The sequence below is a fragment of the Octopus bimaculoides genome, chromosome 13, assembly GCF_001194135.2.
Source record: "Octopus bimaculoides isolate UCB-OBI-ISO-001 chromosome 13, ASM119413v2, whole genome shotgun sequence".
NCBI lineage: Eukaryota > Metazoa > Mollusca > Cephalopoda > Octopoda > Octopodidae > Octopus > Octopus bimaculoides.
Genome location: NC_068993.1, coordinates 220,559 through 243,058, shown reverse-complemented (window position 1 = coordinate 243,058; position 22,500 = coordinate 220,559). Strand labels below are relative to the sequence as shown.

The following is a 22,500-nucleotide window of genomic DNA, read 5'->3' as shown; positions in this document are numbered from 1 at the left end:
CATCCCTTAATAAATATGAATGCAGGCATGTACCTTAGGCAAGTATCTTCTCTAGCTTTAGGTTGATCTAAAACTTGGAGAAGACTTTTGTAGATGAAAACTGGAAGCTAGTCACACACACCTACATGTGTGTGTGTGTTTGTATACATGTATGCGCGCGTGTGTGTGTGTGTGTGCATATGTAAATGTTTCACTGCTGTGTATCAGTGAAGAGGACAAATACAAATGAAAAACTTTAAAAAAACTCCAGAACTTTAAAAGGAATGAAGTCTCTTAAAAGACACCAAGTCACAGACAATTCTTTGAGCATCTCACTGCCAGAAACCTAGTGAATCTGGGATGGTTGAGTGGAAACCTGCAACAACAACAACAGCTACCTCTGCTCTTATTACCTTTGCTTACCTCTGTAATATCATCGACATAATTTGATATCCAGGCCATATTAGGAAGGGAGACAGCTTTATGCTAAGAGATGAGAGGTTAGAAGGGCAGAGCAGAACCAATTTTTTGTTTTACTGTAGAAGAACTACATGGCTCCTCACATTATAGAAGAGAGGGTAGGAGTGGCTGAGGTCGAGCTAGAAATAGTTATGAAATAGTCATGGAGTGTCACAGTGGACCTTCAAGGTATGAGAAACATCCCACAGCCTTAAGAAAGGAAAGAACACATTGAATAATATAGTCCAATATGCATTATAGCTGAAAAAAGATTTCAAACAGGATGGTCAAGGTTGGAGAGCTTTTGTTGGATCACAGATGATCTACAGACAAATAACAACAACTATGTTCTCTATTATCTCTCTCAGCCCCTACCACTAACAACAACCCACCCCTATAACAATCAGCAGCACTAATGCTGGGATGGAGAAAACAAATAATTGATAAAGATGAATTCTCTTCATAAATACCTGTTAATGAATGTCATGAGAAGAAAAGTCATAGAAATCAACTTACTTGGCCAATTGGTTGTTTTCATCAGTTAGATAATCCATGTAGATGTTAGCTCGACTGATAAAGGCTTCTTGAAACGTTGGTTGAAGAATAATCGACCGAGTAAACACCTTTAGAGCCACATCTAACCTCTCCAGTCTAAATATGAAACAACAATTAAAAAGCTTCATTAAAAATTAATATATTTTAATTATTTAAATTATCAAAGAAAAAAATCATGTTAATAAACCCAGAACACACTAATTATTACATTGATTTTGGAGCTATTTCTTATAAATACTGTTTCCCAAAGCATAATGAGAAGAGGAACTTCTGCGACCTGGACAGAGAGAGAGAGAGAGAGACATTCCTATGCAACTCCTTTAATTATTGAAGTTTAAAGTTCAGTTATTAATACTGGAATTGTTATCACATCATAGAATATACTGCAATGCAATAAAGTTTCCATTATAGATGAAGAACTACAGAGGAAGTTATAGAAACTAAAATGAGTGATATGGCACTCTTTGAGAACTGGATAAGTCAAAGAGATTTGGCCAAACAAGTTCAGCCCAATACAGTCACTACTAATTAAAAGGACTTAAAATCTTTATTGAACAGAAATTTTGTACTGCTTGCCCATGACGTACAAGAACATGACCATGCTAGCCAGATCAACTACATTCTCACCAGAAAGTGGGATTTATGCTTATCACTGTGGCTGTAGAAAGACAAAAGATAAGGTTTTGGAATATTTCAGTTACATAGAATGACAACATTTCAGTAAAATAATTATGATCACCATTACCTGTGCAAAATCAGTCCTAAAATATGGAAGACTCTGTGATCTCCGCCATAAATCTTTATGGCACTTTTAAAATCATTGAAAGCATTTGAAATATCATTCAATGAATAATACAAAAGTCCTCGGTTCACATAAACCTGTTGACAGATGAAAAGATTTAAGAACTATATCAGTTGATATTGAATCTGAAATAATAAAGTTTCTGTTAAGAGCATTTAGTTATGGCTTTATGCAGGTGAAAGTTTTTTTTTTTTTATATTGTAAGGTGAATCATTACGAAAACAAATGTAAATAAAACAGCAACAATGAAAATAAAACAGTTCTTACTTTGTAATCCATTTTTCCTCCAATAAGCAATGCAATAGCATAATCCCGTAAAGCCTTCAAATATAAAAGGTATATTTGATATAAAATATGTATTTAATAGATTCAATAAATATATAATACAAAATATTTATTTCATATCTTCTCTCCTTCTTTTCTGAGTTACAACTTAGACTTACCTCATCTTCAACACCTCACATATTTTCTATCATTCTCTGAGATATCTCAGGCTGAGTAAGAAATAAGCAACATTTTGAACCACGAAGAATTTGTACCAAATTTTTGCAGAATTTTGAATTTTTTAAAAACATATTTTTGCAGTTGTCTGATAATAGAGACACAGTCTTGCCCGAATGCATCAATAAATTAACATTGATATTCTTTTTTCGCTGTTGTTACAATCATCTGAAATGGAACTGTCAAAGCACGGTATTCGACCAATTTTGCTATTCAACTTCGAGAAAGGACGTAAAGCAGCTGAAACTGCTCACATTATCAACGTAACGTTTGGTGAGGAAACGACCAGTGAGTGGTCAGCATGAAAATGGTTTAAACGTTTTCGCAGTGGAGATCTGAGCCTTGAAGATCATGAGTGTAATGGACGCCCATCTGTCATCAATGATGGTCAATTAAAGACTGTCACTTAGAAAGATCCACATAAAACCACTCAAGAACTGGCAAAAAAACTTCCAGTTAGCCAGAAAACTGCCTGCAACCATTTGCATGCGATTGGAAAATCAAAAAAGCTCAACAAATGGGTACCACACGATTTGAATGAAAAATCAGAAAATGTGCAGATATGAAATTTGCTCATTGCTTCTCTGTAACCAGACCAATCCATTTCTCAACCGTGTTGTAACTTGTGATGAAAAGTGGATTCTGTACAATAACAAATGTTCTTTGCAGTGGCTAGACCAAAATGAAGCACAGAAAACCTTGCCTAAACCCAAGCTCTTGAAAACGAAGGTTATGGTGACTCTTTGGTAGTGTACTGCTGGACTCATCCACTAAAACTTCTTAAAACCTGGAAAAACCATTACTACAGAAGCATATTGCCATGAAATTGCCAAAATTAACGAAAAATTGCTACTTCTCCATCCCAGACTGGTCAACAAAAGAGGGCCAATCATTCTTCATGACAATGCTCGACAACACGTTCCACTAATGACGCTCCAGAAGTTGAGAGAACTTGGCTATGAGGTTCTCCCCCACCCAGCTTATTCCCCAGACCCTTCTCCTACCGTCAACCACTTTTTCAAGCACCTGATGGTTTCCTGTGAGAGAAGGAGTTCAAAAATCAAACCAATGCTGAAATTGCATTCAAAGAGTTCATCAGCTCCAGGACTCCAGATTGTTATGTTACCGGAATAAACAAACTTGTAACTCGTTGGCAAAAATGTGTTGATTGTTTTGGTACTTACTTAGATGAATAAAGTTTCCAAATTGTTGAAATATATTGTGATGAATTTCATGTTTCAAAACGTTGCTTACTTTTTATTCAGCCGGATACAAATGTCCATGGTTAAATACAAACCTTGGTCTTTTTCCCATAAGCTGCATAGCAGATTGCTCGATTAAGATAAGTTACAGCTACATGATTATGTATTTTGATGGCTTCTGTCAGGTCAATGATGGCAAATTTATATGCTCCTATGAAATACTTTAAAGCTCCCCTGGAAAATAAGAAAAATCTCTATCTTTTATGTTCTTTAAACAAACAAAAATTTTAACAATCTAACATAACATAGAAAGCAAAATACAAAATGTTTGCATAGCAGTTTTAATGCCACTAAAGATGACTTTTCATTGTTTTAATGTAAATTAGAAATAATTTAATGAGTTCTTTTTTATGTTTAATTGCTTTGCTTGAAGTGGGGGGGGGGAGCATTGATAGCACTGAACATTTGAAAATAAATGAAATGCAGCAGAGACAAAAATCTTATTGAATTTAAAGAAGGTTGGCAATTGAAGATTTTTATCAAAAATTTAAAAACAGAAAGAAGCCAAACATTGATACCTGTAGAGTAATCCTTTAATATTTTGAGGTTCTATTGCAAGGGCTTCATTGCAATTTAATATTGCTTTTGGATAGTTCTTTAGCATACCAAAATAACAGGCTCTACTTAGGAAAACCTGACATTAAAAAATTTCGTTATATTTCATTAATCAAAAACAAAATTGTGACATTAACTTATTTTCAAATAAAGTGAATGATGGTAAAACGGTTTAATAAAATAAATCAAAATTTCTATATTAAAGCATTGATCTCAAAAATTGTATAAATCATTGATTAATAATAATTATAAAAATTATCTTTTTCAGTTAATATCAATGATATTGCACATTTTTATTCTATTTTTAGTCTGGAGAAAGTGTTGTCTAACTCATGCCTGCAGGGAAAGTAGATGTTAATGATGATGATGATACTATATATATTTATTGTAAAACAATAATGTGTTTTGAATGGCATAACAATGCACTATAGTAACAACAATGGATTATAATAACTGGTGTAATTTAATCATCCATAGTCTGATATAATATTTCGGAATATAAAAATTCCTTCTTCAGATATCCCTAGGAATTGATCGAGTCACTGCTATAATCGGTTTTCCAACGTTTTTTTTTTGTTTCTGGAAGCGTCTCACGAAGCCCCTTCCAGAACCCCTCATGAGAAGTGCGTGGGGACTGCCATGTCTCAAGCTCGTGTGTGCTGGCACATCCGTAGTGCTGCTTCTAAGTTATGTTATTATATGTGCAGTTTCCTTTCCCCCGCTTTCTTTTTCTTTTTATAAATAATACATAAAATATCAGGTTTGTCCTTCAATAGGGCATGGGGAGAACTGATGGTGCGAAAAGTAAAAGTAAAAATAAAACTAGGAAAAGGCCCTGGGAAGAAATGTAATTGTAGAAACCCCGAATTGTGTCCCTTGGATGGTTCCTGCCTGGTTACTTACATCATCATCATCGTTTAACGTCCACTTTCCATGCTAGCATGGGTTGGACGATTTGACTGAGGACTAGCAAGCCAGAAGGCTGCACCAGGCTCCACTCTGATCTTACGTTGTATATAAATATGTAGATAAATTCTATATAGGTAGCACAGTAGATTTTAAAGTTAGATATAGATCCCATATGAGCTCGTTTTCTAAGGATAAATACTGTAACTCAACCACACTTGCATCCCATAGACATGATTTGGAGAGGAATAACAAGAATTATTATCTAGAATAGTCCATCGTTTCTAGAACCCCTAACTTCAAAGGAAATATTAGCAAATGCAAGTTGTGTATAAGGGAATCCCTTACCATCCTTAAATGTTTTGGACCAAACACCTTGAATAAATTTACTCATGTGATTCCTTTTTGCATCCATAAATTTTCTTAAAAGTGTAAAGGAATTAAAAGTCAAAGTAATTAAATCCTTTAATCTTTTAATCATTTAATTAAATCCTTTAATCTTTACAGGGAATCGAAACCGACGAGGCTGGGTTTACTTTAATACAGCCACCTGTATAAATAACTAATTGCTTTCTTCTTTTGCTTTATTCAGATTAAATTTTTCAATATTTGGACAGGTCTACGCATGATCTCTTATAAAAGAAACCATGCAATGATGCATCACTTTTCCCAAAGAAATCTCGTCTTTGGGATTTCAAAGCTGGCCAAAGTTAACATTCTCTTTTACCCATCTGGGATTGATAAAAGTCCCAGTCAATTCAATATTCCAAGATGCAAATGGAATTATAAAGGAGAAGAAAACTTTGAACAGAATGTTTCCAAGTAACTTTATAATGGAGATATCACTGAATCTAGCAGGTTAGAGACAGCAGTTGTAGGGTTTAGGGTTTTCAACTGGTTGCATTAAGGAATTGGTAGTGTAAAGGAGAAATAAGAAAATTTAGAAATAAAATTGTTCACATGATTTACTTACCTGAGCATTGCGACGGTTAGATGCAAGAGATTTATTAAAATCACGGATAAAATCACACATATTCAAGTGGATTTTCACAATTCCTCGATAATAAATAGCCTGAAATGAAATGCCATATTTTTTTTATCAAGGTAATGTAATTTAAAACCTTTTAATATCAACTGAAGTATTTATATTTAATTAGAATGCTTATGAAGTATTTATATTTAATTAGAATGTTTATGAAGTATTTATATTTAATTAGAATGTTTATGAAGTATTTATATTTAATTAGAATGTTTATGAAGTATTTATATTTAATTAGAATGTTTATGAAGTATTTATATTTAATTAGAATGTTTATGAAGTATTTATATTTAATTAGAATGTTTATGAAGTATTTATATTTAATTAGAATGTTTATGAAGTATTTATATTTAATTAGAATGTTTAAATAAAATATAATAGCATCAATAATCTTATAATATTTCAGTTGATCAACACCAACACAAATATAGATGAAGAATTGAGAGAACCTCTATGTAGCTGTTTGGTCTGCTAGAAATAGCAGTCAAAACAACCTCAAATCACACTTTACTGTCATTTAAAAAGCATACATGCCTAATGTAGTCCAATATATACTGTTTCAGTATAAAATAAGAGAGGTCAAAGTTGAAGTACCTCTGACTCCATATCCACTCAATGTACAGTACTCCCTGATACATGTTTTTAAAGACCATTTATTACCATGTAGGTAATGGAACACAATGCCATCCATGTGTTTCAATTAATTTTGGATATAATCAAGACAAAGGATTAAGTAAAATAAATTATAAATCTGGTGTTTGAGACTTTTTTGTATAAAAGGTTCTAACTTAAAATTATGAAAAAGATGTTTGGCAATATGGAGTTCTTGAGAAGACTCACTGAGATTGAGTTCTAGAAGCACTGTGGGTTCCAACCACATGTAACAACAATAAAACTTTCCCCACACTCTGTCCCAGCCAACCAAACTTCATCTCTTCTCTTCCTCACATTTCCTCTTTTCATGACTATGCTTATGCATATCTCTTGCTCCCCAATCCTGTCCTCACTGTTGTACCTCCACCCCCTCTATGTACCCAGGTTTCACCAGTCACTGCATTTTCCACCCCCAACACTCTTTGCATCCATGTGAAATCTATACTTCCTACTCATGCACCTTTGGCAATACCCTACCATTTGTATTCTGACCCTCATACTCAGAGGGTACACCCTGGTGCTATGCCACTATCTATCTCTCTTTTGTTCTACTCTACCATTCCATTTATATCCTGATCCCTGTTCTATATGAGTATGCCCTGCTACTTCAGTACCATCTCTCTCCTGCTCACTGGGTAACTATCTATCTCCCCTACAGCAACACACTTGCTTCTGTCCTCATTCTTGAATCATTCTCTCTCTCTCTCGGACTGAGTAACCGTGTACCTCTCCTCTACAACAAGACACTTGTTTCTGTCTCTCTGTCACACTCTAACCTTTCATCACCTGGCACAAAGTCACCTCCTCCTCCAATGCTTCCCCTCTCAAGATTTTAGTTTGATAGCCAGAAAGTGATGAAAGTCATTGCATCAATATCTGGTCAAGCTTGCAGTAATCATGTTTCTTGATATTTGATGTTTGTGTCATAAGGGGCTCACACATTGTGGTCTGGTGTTTGTTAGTATTAGACAATGGTCTCTCCAACAGTCGTTTCCCCACATTGCATGGATGAGCAGAACATCTTTGAAGTTTGCTGACTTGACCATAATGGAGTCAATAAGATGTCTGTCTGAATTTGGGATGCATGTGTTGCTTCTTCTGCAAGAAGATGGAATTTCTAACAGTGAGGTAATGATATAAAGAATTGTGACATTACAAAGAGAAAGACGTCTGGTACCATTATGATTAATTCACCTCTAGATTCACCTAGACACATGCTCATAATATAGGTCACATGACTAAATCAATGAAAGAGCCTTCTTGAACTGCTAGAAATTACAGCTTAATCTCCCTCAGGTTATACTCTACCATCTTAAGAAAAAGGCACATTGGATAATGTAGTCAATGGTACACAATGCATAAAAGTCAAGATGGTCATAGCTTCACTGTTTTAGATCACAGGTCTGCTGGATCAGTACTGACCAGGGGTTAAACAACAATGACAAAAAAGAAAAAAAATATCTTCATCCACATCAACAACAGTGACAAATCACAGTTCTGGAAAAAGAACTAAACATGAAAAATATTTACATCTTTATGACATCGGTTTATCTTGAGAGCTTGATTAAAAGCATTGAATGCCTCCTCGTACTCCTCCAGTTTCATATGGACTCGTCCGATATCATAAAACAGATCATCAGCTCCTTCTGGCCAGATTTTCTTTTCTGGTTTCTGTAAAAGAAATCCTTTTTAATTAATTGTATTTTATATTATTTCTAGTACCAACAAGTAGAAACAACATTACAACCCTAACCCTAACCCTACTGAATGGATCCTGCAATACAGGGGCCACTATATATGAAGTAAATGGTAAATAGGAAGACCTGAACCTTTACATCACCCTCAAGTGCTATGCTGTTTATAGTCACACCTCTTTCTTCAGGAAGATTGATAGACGAAGAAAGTTAACAAGGCTCTTGAGTTACATCTGGTTTTCAAAAGAAACATCTGCGAATTATAATATCAACAAAAGAATTATTGAAAGCTGTTAGATCTTATGTAACTGGCAGTGAAAGGTGTGGCCTCTGCACCACTGAAAAAAGACTCAGGTTTTAGCAAGATTTTGAAAGATCAGAGATAAATGCTAAATCAGAAGCATTCAGTAAATAGAAACACACAGATGAGTTTATACAAATGAACTGACCACAGATGAGGTTTTGTATTGATATAAATCTGGATGGTGATGACAAAGATGCAGGACTATCAGATATTGTGTGTGTGTGCTTCATTGATGTATTTATATCAGCAAAAGCACTAAACAATCCCTTGGAATTGTTATCATCATCATCATCATCATCATCACCATCATTGTTTAATGTACATGTTTCATGCTGGCGTGGGTTGCCTGTTGGAGGCTTGTAACCATGGCAATATTATTGTATGCCTATTCTATGAAATAAGATGTTTAGAAAACATTTCTCTAGTAGAAAATAATTGCTGTACTGAAAAATATTTGTGTATTTGACTTACCATAATATCTTTCATTAAGAAATAGGTTTGAAGAGCCTCGCGGTAACGGAAGTCTACTATCTGAACTTTGGCTAACATTTGGAGCAGTGGAATCGAACATGGGTCTTTGATAATGTTGTACTTTAGAATATCAAGTGCCTGAAATAAGGTGTGTGTGTATATATATATATATATATATATATATTTCCAAAGTTTCAAATTTATACATTTAAAAAGGAGAGATTCAACACCGGATTTATATATACAAATTCTTCATTCAATGTAAACATTTAGACCTCATGTTTAACGGAAAATGGTATAGTTTTTTAAAATTTGATTTGTTCGATCGATTCATTATGTTTTCTTTTGGTTTTTTGTTCTAATGAAAATCATTCCTGCTGACGTGTGAGACGATTAATATATTTAACTTATTAATGGTTGAATATAGTCAAACACAGAAATGTTTACATTGAATGAAGAATTAGGATATATAAATCCAGTGTTGAATCTCTCCTTTTTAAATGTATAAATTTGAAACTTTGGAAATATAAACAATGAGAAAGATCCTTAAGGAATCTAATCAATGATCCTTTGAGGTGAAATCTTATGCTATATTGGTAACGATTACAGAGTTTACTTTGAAAAATTATATATATATATATATATTTCGTATGTGTATTTCGTGTGCAAGATTCTTGATGTGGATATGTGTGTTGAAAGAAATACGATTAAACCTTGGGAGAGGCATTATGCCGGAAAATAAACACACGCACTGGTTCAGTCCTTTATTAATTTATAAACAGGATTTAGTTTTTCGTTTTTTTTAATTTTTTTTTTTGTTAAATCATTTCATATAAATTAGTACATCAGACATTTACTTTAAAATGTAATTGGAAGTTTCATTTGGACCAATTGCTTTCAGAAAACACAAAACACTGTAATAGGATTCTCTAATTGATACAAGACTGGTGCAAAACTGTAGCTAAATCTCACTGAAATTACAGTCTTGAAATGAATGAGGAGAAAATTGGATAATGTGGTCCCAAGTGGGATGAGTGTGTCTGGGACATCATATCATTGGTCCCTTCAGTCAAGGACAACCTAGGGCTAAACAACAGTAGCAGTAACCATGACAACTATAACAGCCACAGCAGCAGCAATGCCGCCACAGCCGCCAACAACAACAACAACAACAACAATAGCAGCAGCATTAAACAGGGTCAATGAACTTACAGTAGAAATATTTCCGAGAAATAAATGAACCATTGACATTTCCGAAGTTAAACCAATGCCAGTTTCAGAACTTCTTTCAGCAGCCAAACTAAAAGTGTGATAAAAAGACATGTAGAACAAGAATACAGGTTGTGTCAGATAACTGAGAGTATCTTAGACCAAAAAAAAAAAAAGAAATGGGGGTGAGATGTGTTAAAATAAATACATCAAAGAAACAAGCCATTCCACATAACCACACACAACTTCATACCAGAATCAAATAAGCCACCACCGACACCACACTCCATCTCCATGATGGCAGAGTCAAACGAGTTGTTAACATCATGAGGCCTCTGTACCACACCAACAATGTCCCATTTACCATAGTGCAGGGTGTTCAAATAAGGAGAGTTTGTGGGATCATGTGATCCCACAAACTGGGGATCACATTATTGGGTCGTTAAAGGAAAAGTGTTGTAAAATATATATATACATAGGCGCAGGAGTGGCTGTGTGGTAAGTAGCTTGCTTACCAACCACATGGTTCCGGGTTCAGTCCCACTGCGTGGCACTTTGGGCAAGTGTCTTCTACTATAGCCTCGGGCCGACCAAAGCCTTGTGAGTGGATTTGGTAGACGGAAACTGAAAGAAGCCCGTTGTATATATGTATATATGTATGTGTTTGTGTGTCTGTGTTTGTTCCCCCACCATCGCTTGACAACCGATGCTAGTGTGTTTACGTCCCCGTAACTTAGCGGTTCGGCAAAAGAGACTGATAGAATAAGTACAAGGCTTACAAAGAATAAGTCCTGGGGTTGATTTGTTCGACTAAAGGCGATGCTCCAGCATGGCCGCAGTCAAATGACTGAAACAAGTAAAAGAGTAAAAGAGCACATATATATAATTTAATCCTACTCATTTGCCATCTGTCTTCCAATGAAGCATTTAACAATTCTGCTAAACACAGATGTTACACTTGGTGTGCAAAAACTGAAAACTCACTTACCTAAGGAAAGCATGTGACAAGGCAAAGTTGCCCAGCTTTAAATTTATGTAACCCTGAAAAGTTTCCACAAAAGAAAAATTCAAATGTATAAGCAACAGAAAGATGAATAAATAAAAAGCACAAAAGGAGTTTCATGAAATCAATAATAGCTTTAAACATGGCACAAAGCAACTCTGTTGATTGGGGTGGGGCTCCAATTAATTGAATCAACCTCAATATTTGACTGCTAATTATTTTATTAAATCCAGAAAAAATGCAAAGTTAACGGTGGGGTTTGAACTTTGAACACAAAGTTTCATAAATAAATACTGTGGTCCAGAGCTGATCTTAAGTTTTGTGAGTGAAATAAATAGGAACTGTGTGGAAACCTAATGAATGGACTCTACAGTCCTCCTTGTTGAACACCACTAGCTGGCGTTTGGATGCATTTAGCGGAACAGTTCATTTTATGTAGACTGTGCATGTATGTGCAGGCCTCAGCAAGATGTTTTTAAGATTGGCAGTTGTCCATGAATGTTTGGTGTTTATCCAACAGAAATACCTCTGACATGGGCCAAAATACAGCTTGGCACTAGTGTCATTGCAGGCATGCATTGCTGTTAGAACAATAAACACCTGGAACAGACAGCACAAGTAATCAACTTATCCTCTATTGGTACTCCTTTAATTGGGTGTGAAAGTATGAAATGCAAACTTGATTTCACTGTGATCTGAACTCAGAACATAGAAAGTCAGAACAAATACCACAAAGTATTCCATCCAACATTCTTATCAACTTTGCCAATTTTGCTGTCAAAGGTTAACATTAAACAACAAGAATATAGAGTTTAACACCACAACCTGGTACCCCGAGGTCTTTAATAATCTCTAGTCTGTGGAAAACATTCAGGGCTCTGCCTTCTCACCAGTCTCAAAAATCCCTAAAATAGTCCTGAATATTGTCTTTCCTCCATCACTAAGCCATTAAAAATATATAAAGAACAAAAGGAGTTTATGTAGCAGCCCAATGTCCCCTAATTCTACTGCCACCACCTCATTCTAGTAACTATTTCTGTTTAGAAACATTGTCATTTACTCATTATCGATCAAGGTAGACTTATTCCATTGAGAACCAAACAGTTTTTAATTGTACCATCTCTTTCAAACATATTGTTACATATCAAACAATATTCCAATATTCTAAACATTTGTTTTTTTTCTTAATGACTGAACTAAAGGAAGAAAAACAGTCTTCGTAACTCTCTTTTTAGGGTCCCGAAGATGGATGGAAGAAAGTTGTGATGTGTATTTTAGAAATTGTTTTTTGTAGTGGGGTTGATGTCATGATTAATAGTGTTAGCAAATTTAAAAATAAACACAGAACAAAATATTGTATACAAAAGCTAAGATTGTCAATGATTAGTGAGTCGAGGTTCAGACATCTAGATGAAAACAACCAGTTGAAGAGAAGAAAAAGGCCGCAGCCATTATATAACAATTCCTACAATGAACTTCTGGACATATTTATGATCAAACAGATAAAAAGAGTTGTTGCACTTGAAGGAGACAAATCAACTGTACATATCTATCTCTTTTTGTGTTAATAAACTAACCGTTTCCACAAGACGGTCGTATTGTTATATTCCTTGAATTATTGGTGTATTTCCAGTCAGTCATTGATCTTTGTATCTTGGTAACAAGATATTTATCTCTTTTTGTGGTAACAAGTGAACCGTTTCCACAGAGGAGGTCCTGAAGCTGGAAACCTGACCTGAAGGCTGCCTCTAGTAGAGTTCAACCCATGGCAAGTAAAAAGCAAGTTTTGCATCCAATGAAAAGAATGCTCCTCCCAATGGATTTCTACACAGTTTCGATTTATCAAATTTTACTGACTTTCTTTGCTCAAGAAGCTACATTATGTGATCAAACTTAAAACCACAAAATGAACTTGTTAACGATAGGGCCATAGCTGTACTCAACAACTATATATGCAATTAATCAATAGTACACAAATATAATTTTTTAAAAAACTTACCAAATGAAGGTAGCCTCTATAGTTATTGGGCTGAATATGAATTACAATGATGAGATCTTTCAAGGCATCAGAGTACTGTAAAGACACAAAACATGGCTCTGTACTCATACAGAATTGTAACTTTTGTAGACTTAAGTGTCTCTCTCTCTCCTCCTTCATATGTTCTGAGTTCAAATCACACTGAGCTCAACTTTGTTTTTCATCTTTCTGGTGTCTCTTCTATTATGATTCCATTCAAATCTATGATGCCTTATAAGAATATAAATTAACTCTAGAAATTTATTTCACTGATCCCAGAATGATGGAAGGGAAAGCAAAATTGACCTTGCTGGCAGCCAAACCAACTAGATCTGAAATTAATGTATTCTTCATTGATTTAGAAACTGCCTTTAATTTTCTGATGGAACATGGATTAACTTCGTGATTGATTCTCTTCTCTAATATTGTTTCAAGACTTAACAGAGATTTTTAGGATTTTAACTTTTAAAGAAAAAGATCTGATCTGCATGCTTCATTATCCTCTAAGATTCATAAAAGAATTACCACTATTCTCCTGGCATCACTAAGAAGATATTTATTTCAGTAACCAGCAGAAAATCACAAAAGTGACTCAACAGTTGACAGTTTCATTCTTGATGCTTATCAACCATAATGGTCCAGCTAAAAGGGTAGAGTTACAATAGATGGTGAACATCTATATTTAAATGCCATTTTTGTGATTCTCTGATAAAACAATATTAAATTATTTAGTGCCCACGAGCCAATGGAAGAACTTCTTGGTGGTTGGTTGGCCTGCTGGAAATAATAGTCAAATCGAGGTCAAGCAATAATCTATTATTTTGAAAAAGAAACATCAGATAATGTAGCCCTAAGTAACCTTTGAATGATAGTGTGGATGATTATGAATAGAAGAACTGTTAGTTCAGAGGTTAGATCAAGGTTGACCTGGGGCTAAATAACAGGTTTCCATGAAGTCATTCAAAGCAACACAACTGAAGACTCACCTCGTTTCTGGTTGTTGATTTACAAAAACAACATCAATATCAATCTTCCAGTCAGAATTGAAACTTTTAAAATATAACAAACACTTTAAAACAAGATATTCATATTCAGAATATGTCATTCTCATTAGATTAATAAGTTACAAGCCATCAAAATATACTTCCAATATTTACCTGTTCAAGTTTTTGATAAACCTGAGCACGGGAGAAATAACCTCTAATAGATGTCGGTTCCAAGTTTATTACATGTGTGTAATACATTAAAGCTCTGCCGAATAGAAAAAAATTACTAAAAATGAGACAGAAATACATAAATGTTATTGTTTGACTGATTATCAGTCAGAATTGAGGATACATTGTGGTTGCAGCACCAAGTACTAGGGTTTCAGCTATTATATGAAACTAATGTAGTGCATTGCTGTGTATGTGTATGTATGCGTGCGCGTGCTTGTGTATGTATGTATATATAATAATAATAATAATAATAACAATGCTGAGACCCCTTCGGTCATGACTGACCATGGGATTGCACCTAGAAAGTTACCCTCCCAGACACAAGTCCAGGCAAGGTTGTTTATGAAAGACCAGCAGTCGCCCATGCATACCAGCCTCCCCTCTCCATGCCACCAGTGTTATCCAAGGGAAAGGCAAAGGGGCCGATACAGCTTGACACCTATGATGTTGCAACTTATTTCTACAGCTAAGTGAACTGGAGCAACGTGAAATAAAGTGTTTTGCTCAAGAACACAACATGCAGCCCAGTCTGGGATTCAAACTCACAACTTCACGACCGTAAGCTTGACGCTCTAACCACTGAGCCATAATAATAATAATAACAATAGTCTTTGGATGGAATTTATAAACATTTAATGCATTGCTATGCACGTTTCCACAAATCACATGTCTCTTAAGATCACGGTCTGTGTTTCTGGGATGATTACAGTGCGGTCAGTAGTGTCCGTGGTCTTTGGGTTGATCATCTTCACAGATTCATTTCTTTAGGCGATATGGCATTAATGGATGTCCAACAAAGGAATGCTTATCACTTTTGACCACACACACATAGATATACATACACATACACACCATATTTTCAGGCCTATAAGGTCCATCCCAATTGTGGCAGGCCTAATCTGCAGAAAAAAAAACAACAAAAAACAACTGCAGCCAACTCTGAATCCCAGAACTGAATATTTCACACATTTCCATGTATAGGAACCATGAAAATTTAGGCTGATGTCCTTTGGTAAGCAGTTATTCTTGGCTAAGTTACTTACCTTAACATTAACAAATATCACCACTTTTGTTTCAGCAATACTGATAGCTATCCTCTCATACATACAAACACAAGCACACAACTACTGAGGATACAGATTTGCTTAATATATACTGAATAAATTTATCTGTAATTTCCTAATATAGCTACATATGTATTTTTAATTTATACTTCAGGCCTTACTGTAGCACTAAAATTAACACTTGTCAGTTGCACAAGCCTCTCCAAAGCCTGACCTTCAGCATATAAGGTGCAGGGTGAGGTTTTGTGGGAATTGTTGGGTAAAAAGCATGCCTTATAAGCTGGAAAATATGGTGTATGTGTGTGTATGTGTGTGTATGTATGTATATATATATATATACACACATACGGAGAGAGAGCGAGAGAGGGGGAGAGAAAGAAAGAGAGAGGGAGAGACATATATAGCTATACAGGAAACACTGGCATTATTAAAAAAAATTTCTACAAACTTTAAAAAAAAAACCAGAACTCTATTTTTTATGTTGTTGTTAGTCATGGGATATAATTTTGCAGTAGATCGCTTGAGCAAAGAATTGAACATACTTCTTATAATTTTGGATGTATCTTGAATAAATATGTCCCAAAGTGAGCAGAGAATTTACATGGTTTGGTTGAAATTGAAGAATACACAGGAAATCACTGATGGCTTGATGAATGCTCGAAGAGAAAAATAGAGAATCATAAATGGAATTTTAACCATCATTTTAATAATAATCATCATAACAGTTAGCAATTGCCATGGGTGACAGATATAACGAGATCAAGATGGGTAGGGTTAGGGTTATGAGACATTTTCTGGACAATTGGGTTTTCTAAAACCTTTGATATAGTCAAAGAGAAGATGAAGAGGAGGAGGAGAGATGGAAGAAGAAAAGGGAGAAGAGTAGAAAATAGCAGGAAGGGGAGAGGAAGAGGAAAACTGTAGAGAGAGAGTAGAAGAGGACAGGGAGGAGGAGAGAAGGGAAAGAGAGGAAAGAAGGGGAGGAGAGTAGAATAATCTAAGCACAAGGCCCGAAATTTTTGGGGAGGGGTCCATTTGATTAGATCGACCCCCAGTACGCAACTGGTACTTAATTAATCGACCCTGAAAGGATGAAAGGCAAAGTCGATCTCAACAGAATTTGAACTCAGAACATAAAGACAGACGAAATACTCTAAGCATTTCGTCTGGCGTGCTAACCGTTCTGCCTAACCCTAACCCTAACCCTTACAGGAGAGTAGAATAATGAAAGAGTTACAATGTTTTGCTGCTCAAACCTCTGTTTTAGATATTTGTACAAGTCTTTCAGACAAATTGCAATAACTAAAGTCATGTAGTAGGTTTAAAATCAAAGTCTGTGGTATTAGTATTTGTATGATTTAAGAAGTGACCCCATATAAAAGAACTGATTTAAACTATGACGATCCATCGAATCTGAGCCAGCATAGAAAGCAGATGTAAAATGATGACGGTGAGTTATTACTGGAACTGATGGAGAAATATTTTGGTCTATTGAACTGTTTTGCTTTATCAAATTTCTGTAATGTGAACGATTCATTCTGTTTTTGTTAAAAAAATCCCCGATAAAAACTGTATATATACATTTAAAAGGGGAAATTTATCGGCTAAATTCATGCAACCAACTACTATACAGATACTATTTTTAAGGAGCTGAAATTTAAGGCACAATCCAAAGTGCCTTATATGTAGCAGAACCCCAATTGAACTCTCAAGTTTTCTCTTTTCATCCAACCAGCCTCAAAGACACTGAAAAGTGGCAATGGTATAGCTCTTCTTATCTGACGAAGCTATTATAAAAAAATAATCTTTTTTATACTTACAGTTCAAGTTTCATATAGAGCTGACCTCTTTGATAATAAGAGGTCATGTTTTCTTGCTTATCATTCAGAAATAAACTTAAACTAAAATCTGAAACAGCTTGCTTTATATTGTGCCTGAAATGAAAATACAAAAGAAAATCATTAAAAGACACACATTGCTGTAATATCTGACAAATATCTTAATGTGTTACATTACACAATAAAACTAGAACGTCTGAGGTGGAGTGGGGGAATATATTTGTAGTGATGAGAATAATAATGAAGTGAGTGTAAGATACTAATTAAAGTATCATAAACTGAAGTAAGTGCAAAGGCCCTTATGTGGTATGAAAAATTGAAAGCAATATTTACGTAAAGTAAGCTCTAAAAAAACAAACAAAAAAATGTTTAAATCTAAGGGGAGATAACTAAATAATTCGCACGTTTACAACACCAAAATCTTATTCCTGTGATGTGGGGAGGGCAAATATAATCTGATAGACATGTATTAGTCTGTTTCATTGATAATATACCACCAGAAGTTTGGTAGATGGAAGTATACAATGATACTCTCCCTCAACTTTGTAATGCAAAACTTCATTAAAACCCAATTGAAAAATGGACTGGGAATTGTATTTCTACATTTCTCAAGAAAGATAATTTAGGTATGGATAAAAATTATGGAGGGATTATTCACATAAGAAGAGCTACGAATATTTACAACAAATTGTTGCTGAACAATATGCAACCTGAAGTCAAGGTCTTATGCAAAAACCAAAATGAGTTCAAGAAAAATTGGTCAACTGTTAGATTTTAACTGTCACAATCATTGACAGAGCAAATAGAGCAAATTCTTCTTTCATAGGGTGTACCTCAAAAGGTATTAGCAGTAGTAATATTGTTCTATAAGAACACAACAGCTAAAGTGTGATAGTCTGGCAAAGACATTGAATTCTTTGACAGTGAAGAGACGTTGTTTTGCAAGGAATGGTAGACTTGTTCTATTCTTATTAATCATCTGTCCGGACAGAAGGAGATTTGGCTGCAATTTCTGGTACACCTAACGACCAAATTGAAGCTTCTTTGTTTCACTGAGGACCTGCTTTTCACTGGATGTTAACAACTTTTGCATGAAAGTCTTGTCTTCAAAAAAAGAGTTATGTAAATATATTCTGAAATTACAAACGAATTGTCAATACTGTACCTTTTCAGTAGGTAACCACGGAGATAATAGGCTTCCCAGGAATTTGGATCCAGATGGATGGCATCACATAAATCTTTTAGAGCCAATTGAAACTTCTTTAATTCTATATAAATTTTAGCTCGTTGTAAAATATAATTACCGTTCAAAGATATTTCTATTAACTTATCAAAATCTGCCAGTGCCAGATTCCACTTTCTGGAATGATGAGAAAAAACAGAATAAACAAAAATCTAGAAAATAGAGCTTCCGTCTTTATAAGGAGCTAGAATAATTACAGCATTGGATAAAATGTAGGTTCCATCCCTTTACATTCAGGGTTCAGTATGAAGCTAACTTTGTTTTCCATCTTTCTGGAGTTGATAAAATATAGTACCAGTCATATCCCAGGGTCAATATAATTGACTATACAGCTCCCTGATGTTAGAAATAAGTTTTATAGACAAATTAATCCAGTGAATTTTGATTACAAGAGGGAGAATGTTGTTGCTGTTGTTTAGGCCCAGGTCAGACCTGATTGAGCAAACCTAAAACCAGTGGCTTTCCAAATATGACCATCACATTTAGAACCATTTCTTTCTGTTAATGGTTGAGTGAAAAAATATAAGCCAGCAGCCGTAGGCGTTATCAGAGCCCAAGAGAAAGTTATCCGTCAGTTGGAGGCATAGATGAAATAAATGCTTGTAATAGAATAGGCTCTGCTAAAGAACCAAGTGGTGGGCGTTGTGTTAGACTAGGTGATGGTCTAAGTCTACCATATCACAACAGCAATGATCCTTCCAATAGGTTTCCATAGTTTTTATTTCCCCAACAATCAAAGTGAAAGCCTTTGAAGGCATTATGCCCCAGTATGGTCAGGATCCAACAACTTCAACTAATAAAAGAATAGCTTCCCTACTTACCTAATCTTCATTGAAAGTGTAGCATGTTTCAAGATAATTACAGAATTAAGAGGATGAAGATCAATAACATTCTGATAATCACTTATTGCTGCTTGAATGTATCCCCCCTGGAATATATTAGAGAAAAATATAAGAAATGTCTTGTTTTTATAAAATGTTTCATTGATATAGTTCAGGTAATGTCATGCAGAAGATTTCTAAAATGAATGATATAGTGCTATACATAGTTACCACTGACTAGAAATTTTAAGATCTTTGTAATGAGTAGAGGGGGGGGGGAGAAAAAAGAAAAGATGTGTATTCTATCTTTTCCTTCTTGATTTCAAACTCTCCTGCTAGATCACTGAAGAAATGATTATCTCCCTTATATTAACTATCTGCTTGGGGACACCACATGTTATAGAAGGATATTTTGGGGGAATATTAGAAATTTTGTTGAGAGAAATATTTCTAAAATAATGTAAAACAATTGCTATGTGGTAAACTATTAAATAAACAGGTTTTTATAAAAATAACCATTCCAGATTGTATTTATAGGGTATATACTGTGTAATATTTGACCTGTCAATGGTATGGTCTCTGTTTTTCAGAATATTCTAAGGTTTAATCCCTATTTCTATAAAAAGAATATTTCAAGAATTATAAGAAAAAAAAAAACATCTTTCACAATAGAACAATCATGAAGAAGTTACAAAGAGTTTTTGATTCCAAATTCATTGTAAGAATTTTTAAGGATATTGCAACTATCATAGACTTAGTTATATGGAATATCAGTAACCAGTAGAAATTCTCAAAAAATTGCAGCTACCATAAAATATATCATGTATAGTGTCATCAATCCTTTGGCAACACATGATAGAAATCTCAACTGATGACTTCAAAGAAATATCATTGCATTAAATAATTAATGCTTGCAGCGAGCAGTCATGTATAAAATGTCACACCAACAAAACGATACTTACCACATTCCAAGACTGAAATGACTGTCAATTTACAGAGTGTTCCTAAATAGTCCCTAAAAGCTTTGCCTGACTCCCGTATTAAATATTCTACAACATATGAACTAAAACTAAAATATTCATACCAAATATTATCAATCAGTTTTATGTTGGAAAGCGTTCTTGTTTGATTCCTTACCATTTGGTAGAGTTGAGCTCTATAAAGGTAAGCCAGGTCATCAGCAGGGTTACATTGGATAGCATTGGAGAAATTATGAATTGAGTTTGCTGGTTCCTCTAGTTTAGCATAAACTAAACCCCTAGAATGAAATTTATAAAAGCAAGTTACTAATACAATAAAAAAAAAAAACAGAAAAAACTTGGATGCATGTCTTACATCCTTTTATTATTTCTTTGCTTAATTATGAATCAAACTTAATTTGATTATGAGACGAGTTGAGTACAGTATTGTGAAGTAACTCCATCTTTACAAGTGGAGACATTTTCAATATCTCCGTCCTCATTATATTGGTGGCCTGAAGGATAACGTTATTAAAAGTTATCCTTAGTTTAGAAATAAAGGTTTCTGGTTCAAGACTGACTTCATGATGTTGGAAATACGCTAGAGTGGAGAATACGTGACCCTCATGCAAGCATGGTTAAATACATGTTAAAAATAGGGGTTGTGACAGAATCTGGGATCTGCATATGTGTATGTGTACATGCATATGTAAGTGTGTGTGTGTGTGTGTGTCTCCTGTCAAGTTTACATTTATTGCCTCCCTACACTTTTCCCTTCCTCACATGCCCCCCACCACTCACTTCCTTGTTACTCACCAATTTCACAGAAACTGCTCATCACTTTACCTCTCTTGCCCATCATAAGGATTATGCATGACACCTGTTTTTAACCAATCTTCATCCCTTTTTGTATTGCCAATCATCACACACTCGACCCTGGGTCGCCCATCCCTATCTGTCTGTCTCTCTCTTATCACCCCAATCAGTTTATACCCTTATTCCCCCCTTCACCCACCCATTCTAGCTCTCCTTTTCATATTCACTCCAATAAAAATACCCATCTTTGACAGGTTAAGTACTCATTCTTCTTACAGTGTACAAGGCAATCCTTTGTGACAAGACGCCAATGAAATGCACTCAGTGAACTCTGTAAAGAGGTTGGTGAATGAGTGAAGAAAGCAACTCAGTGAACTCTGTAAAGAGGTTGGTGAATGAGTGAAGAAAGCAGAAGGTCAGAGTCTTTTAACTCCACACATAAAACTTCAACAATTCAAGAGAAAGAGACCCACAAAGGAGCCAGGAACCCCTCTTCCTTCAGACTAATGGGATGAAAATTAATAAAAGTGTCAGCGAAAACTCACAAAGCCATGTATAATTCATAGGATATTCTTTCTTCTGCAATAACTTTTAGATCATCCAACGCAGGTAAATACGAGCCTTTATAAATATAGATCAAATGGCGATGCCAATATGCTTTCATATACCCGGGATCTTCTTTGATGACCCTAAATTTAATGTGAAACAGGGATACAATTAATGTCTGTGTTCAGTTTGAAACATAAGAAAGCAGTGGGTTAGTAGAATGGTAGAAGTTATTTTATATGTTCATACTTAAACAAGTATCTCTTACATCAATATTGATACTTAGAAATGTATGTCTTCTATGAATAGAGGGTGTTTGTGCCTGTGTAGACAGTGTGTTCAAGGTTGATGTTATGTTACAGACAGTCAGTATTGTAATTCTTAAAACATGTGCACCCCCCACCTCCTTGATAAACAAACTGCATTTAGAGATGGCCACCACCACCCTGTCAAAAAAGAAGAGATTGGGTAGATTTAACCGGAAAAATAAACAAATATTTGGTTAGAACATTGGGCAAAATGCAGTGTTTAGATATGAATTTTTATGTTCCGGGTTCAATTCTTGGTGAGAGCTATTTGTCATTCA

At 34.9% G+C, this 22,500-nt stretch overlaps 1 protein-coding gene across 1 annotated transcript in view; it reads right to left on the bottom strand.

Moving 5' to 3' along the window:
• Nucleotides 1–22,500, bottom strand: part of LOC106882836 (uncharacterized) — a 55,259-nt gene that overhangs the window by 5,495 nt on the left and 27,264 nt on the right. The window contains exons 23-39 of the mRNA XM_052972562.1: nt 21,914–22,057; nt 20,731–20,851; nt 19,594–19,700; nt 18,695–18,889; nt 17,512–17,625; nt 16,234–16,347; nt 14,568–14,661; nt 13,393–13,467; nt 11,379–11,431; nt 10,394–10,481; nt 8,243–8,383; nt 5,993–6,091; nt 4,077–4,192; nt 3,594–3,732; nt 2,063–2,116; nt 1,739–1,872; nt 955–1,089 (exon numbers count right to left, since the gene is read on the bottom strand). Coding sequence (XP_052828522.1) covers nt 955–1,089; nt 1,739–1,872; nt 2,063–2,116; nt 3,594–3,732; nt 4,077–4,192; nt 5,993–6,091; nt 8,243–8,383; nt 10,394–10,481; nt 11,379–11,431; nt 13,393–13,467; nt 14,568–14,661; nt 16,234–16,347; nt 17,512–17,625; nt 18,695–18,889; nt 19,594–19,700; nt 20,731–20,851; nt 21,914–22,057 — 1,923 coding nt within the window. The remainder of the gene's footprint in view (nt 1–954; nt 1,090–1,738; nt 1,873–2,062; nt 2,117–3,593; nt 3,733–4,076; nt 4,193–5,992; nt 6,092–8,242; nt 8,384–10,393; nt 10,482–11,378; nt 11,432–13,392; nt 13,468–14,567; nt 14,662–16,233; nt 16,348–17,511; nt 17,626–18,694; nt 18,890–19,593; nt 19,701–20,730; nt 20,852–21,913; nt 22,058–22,500) is intronic.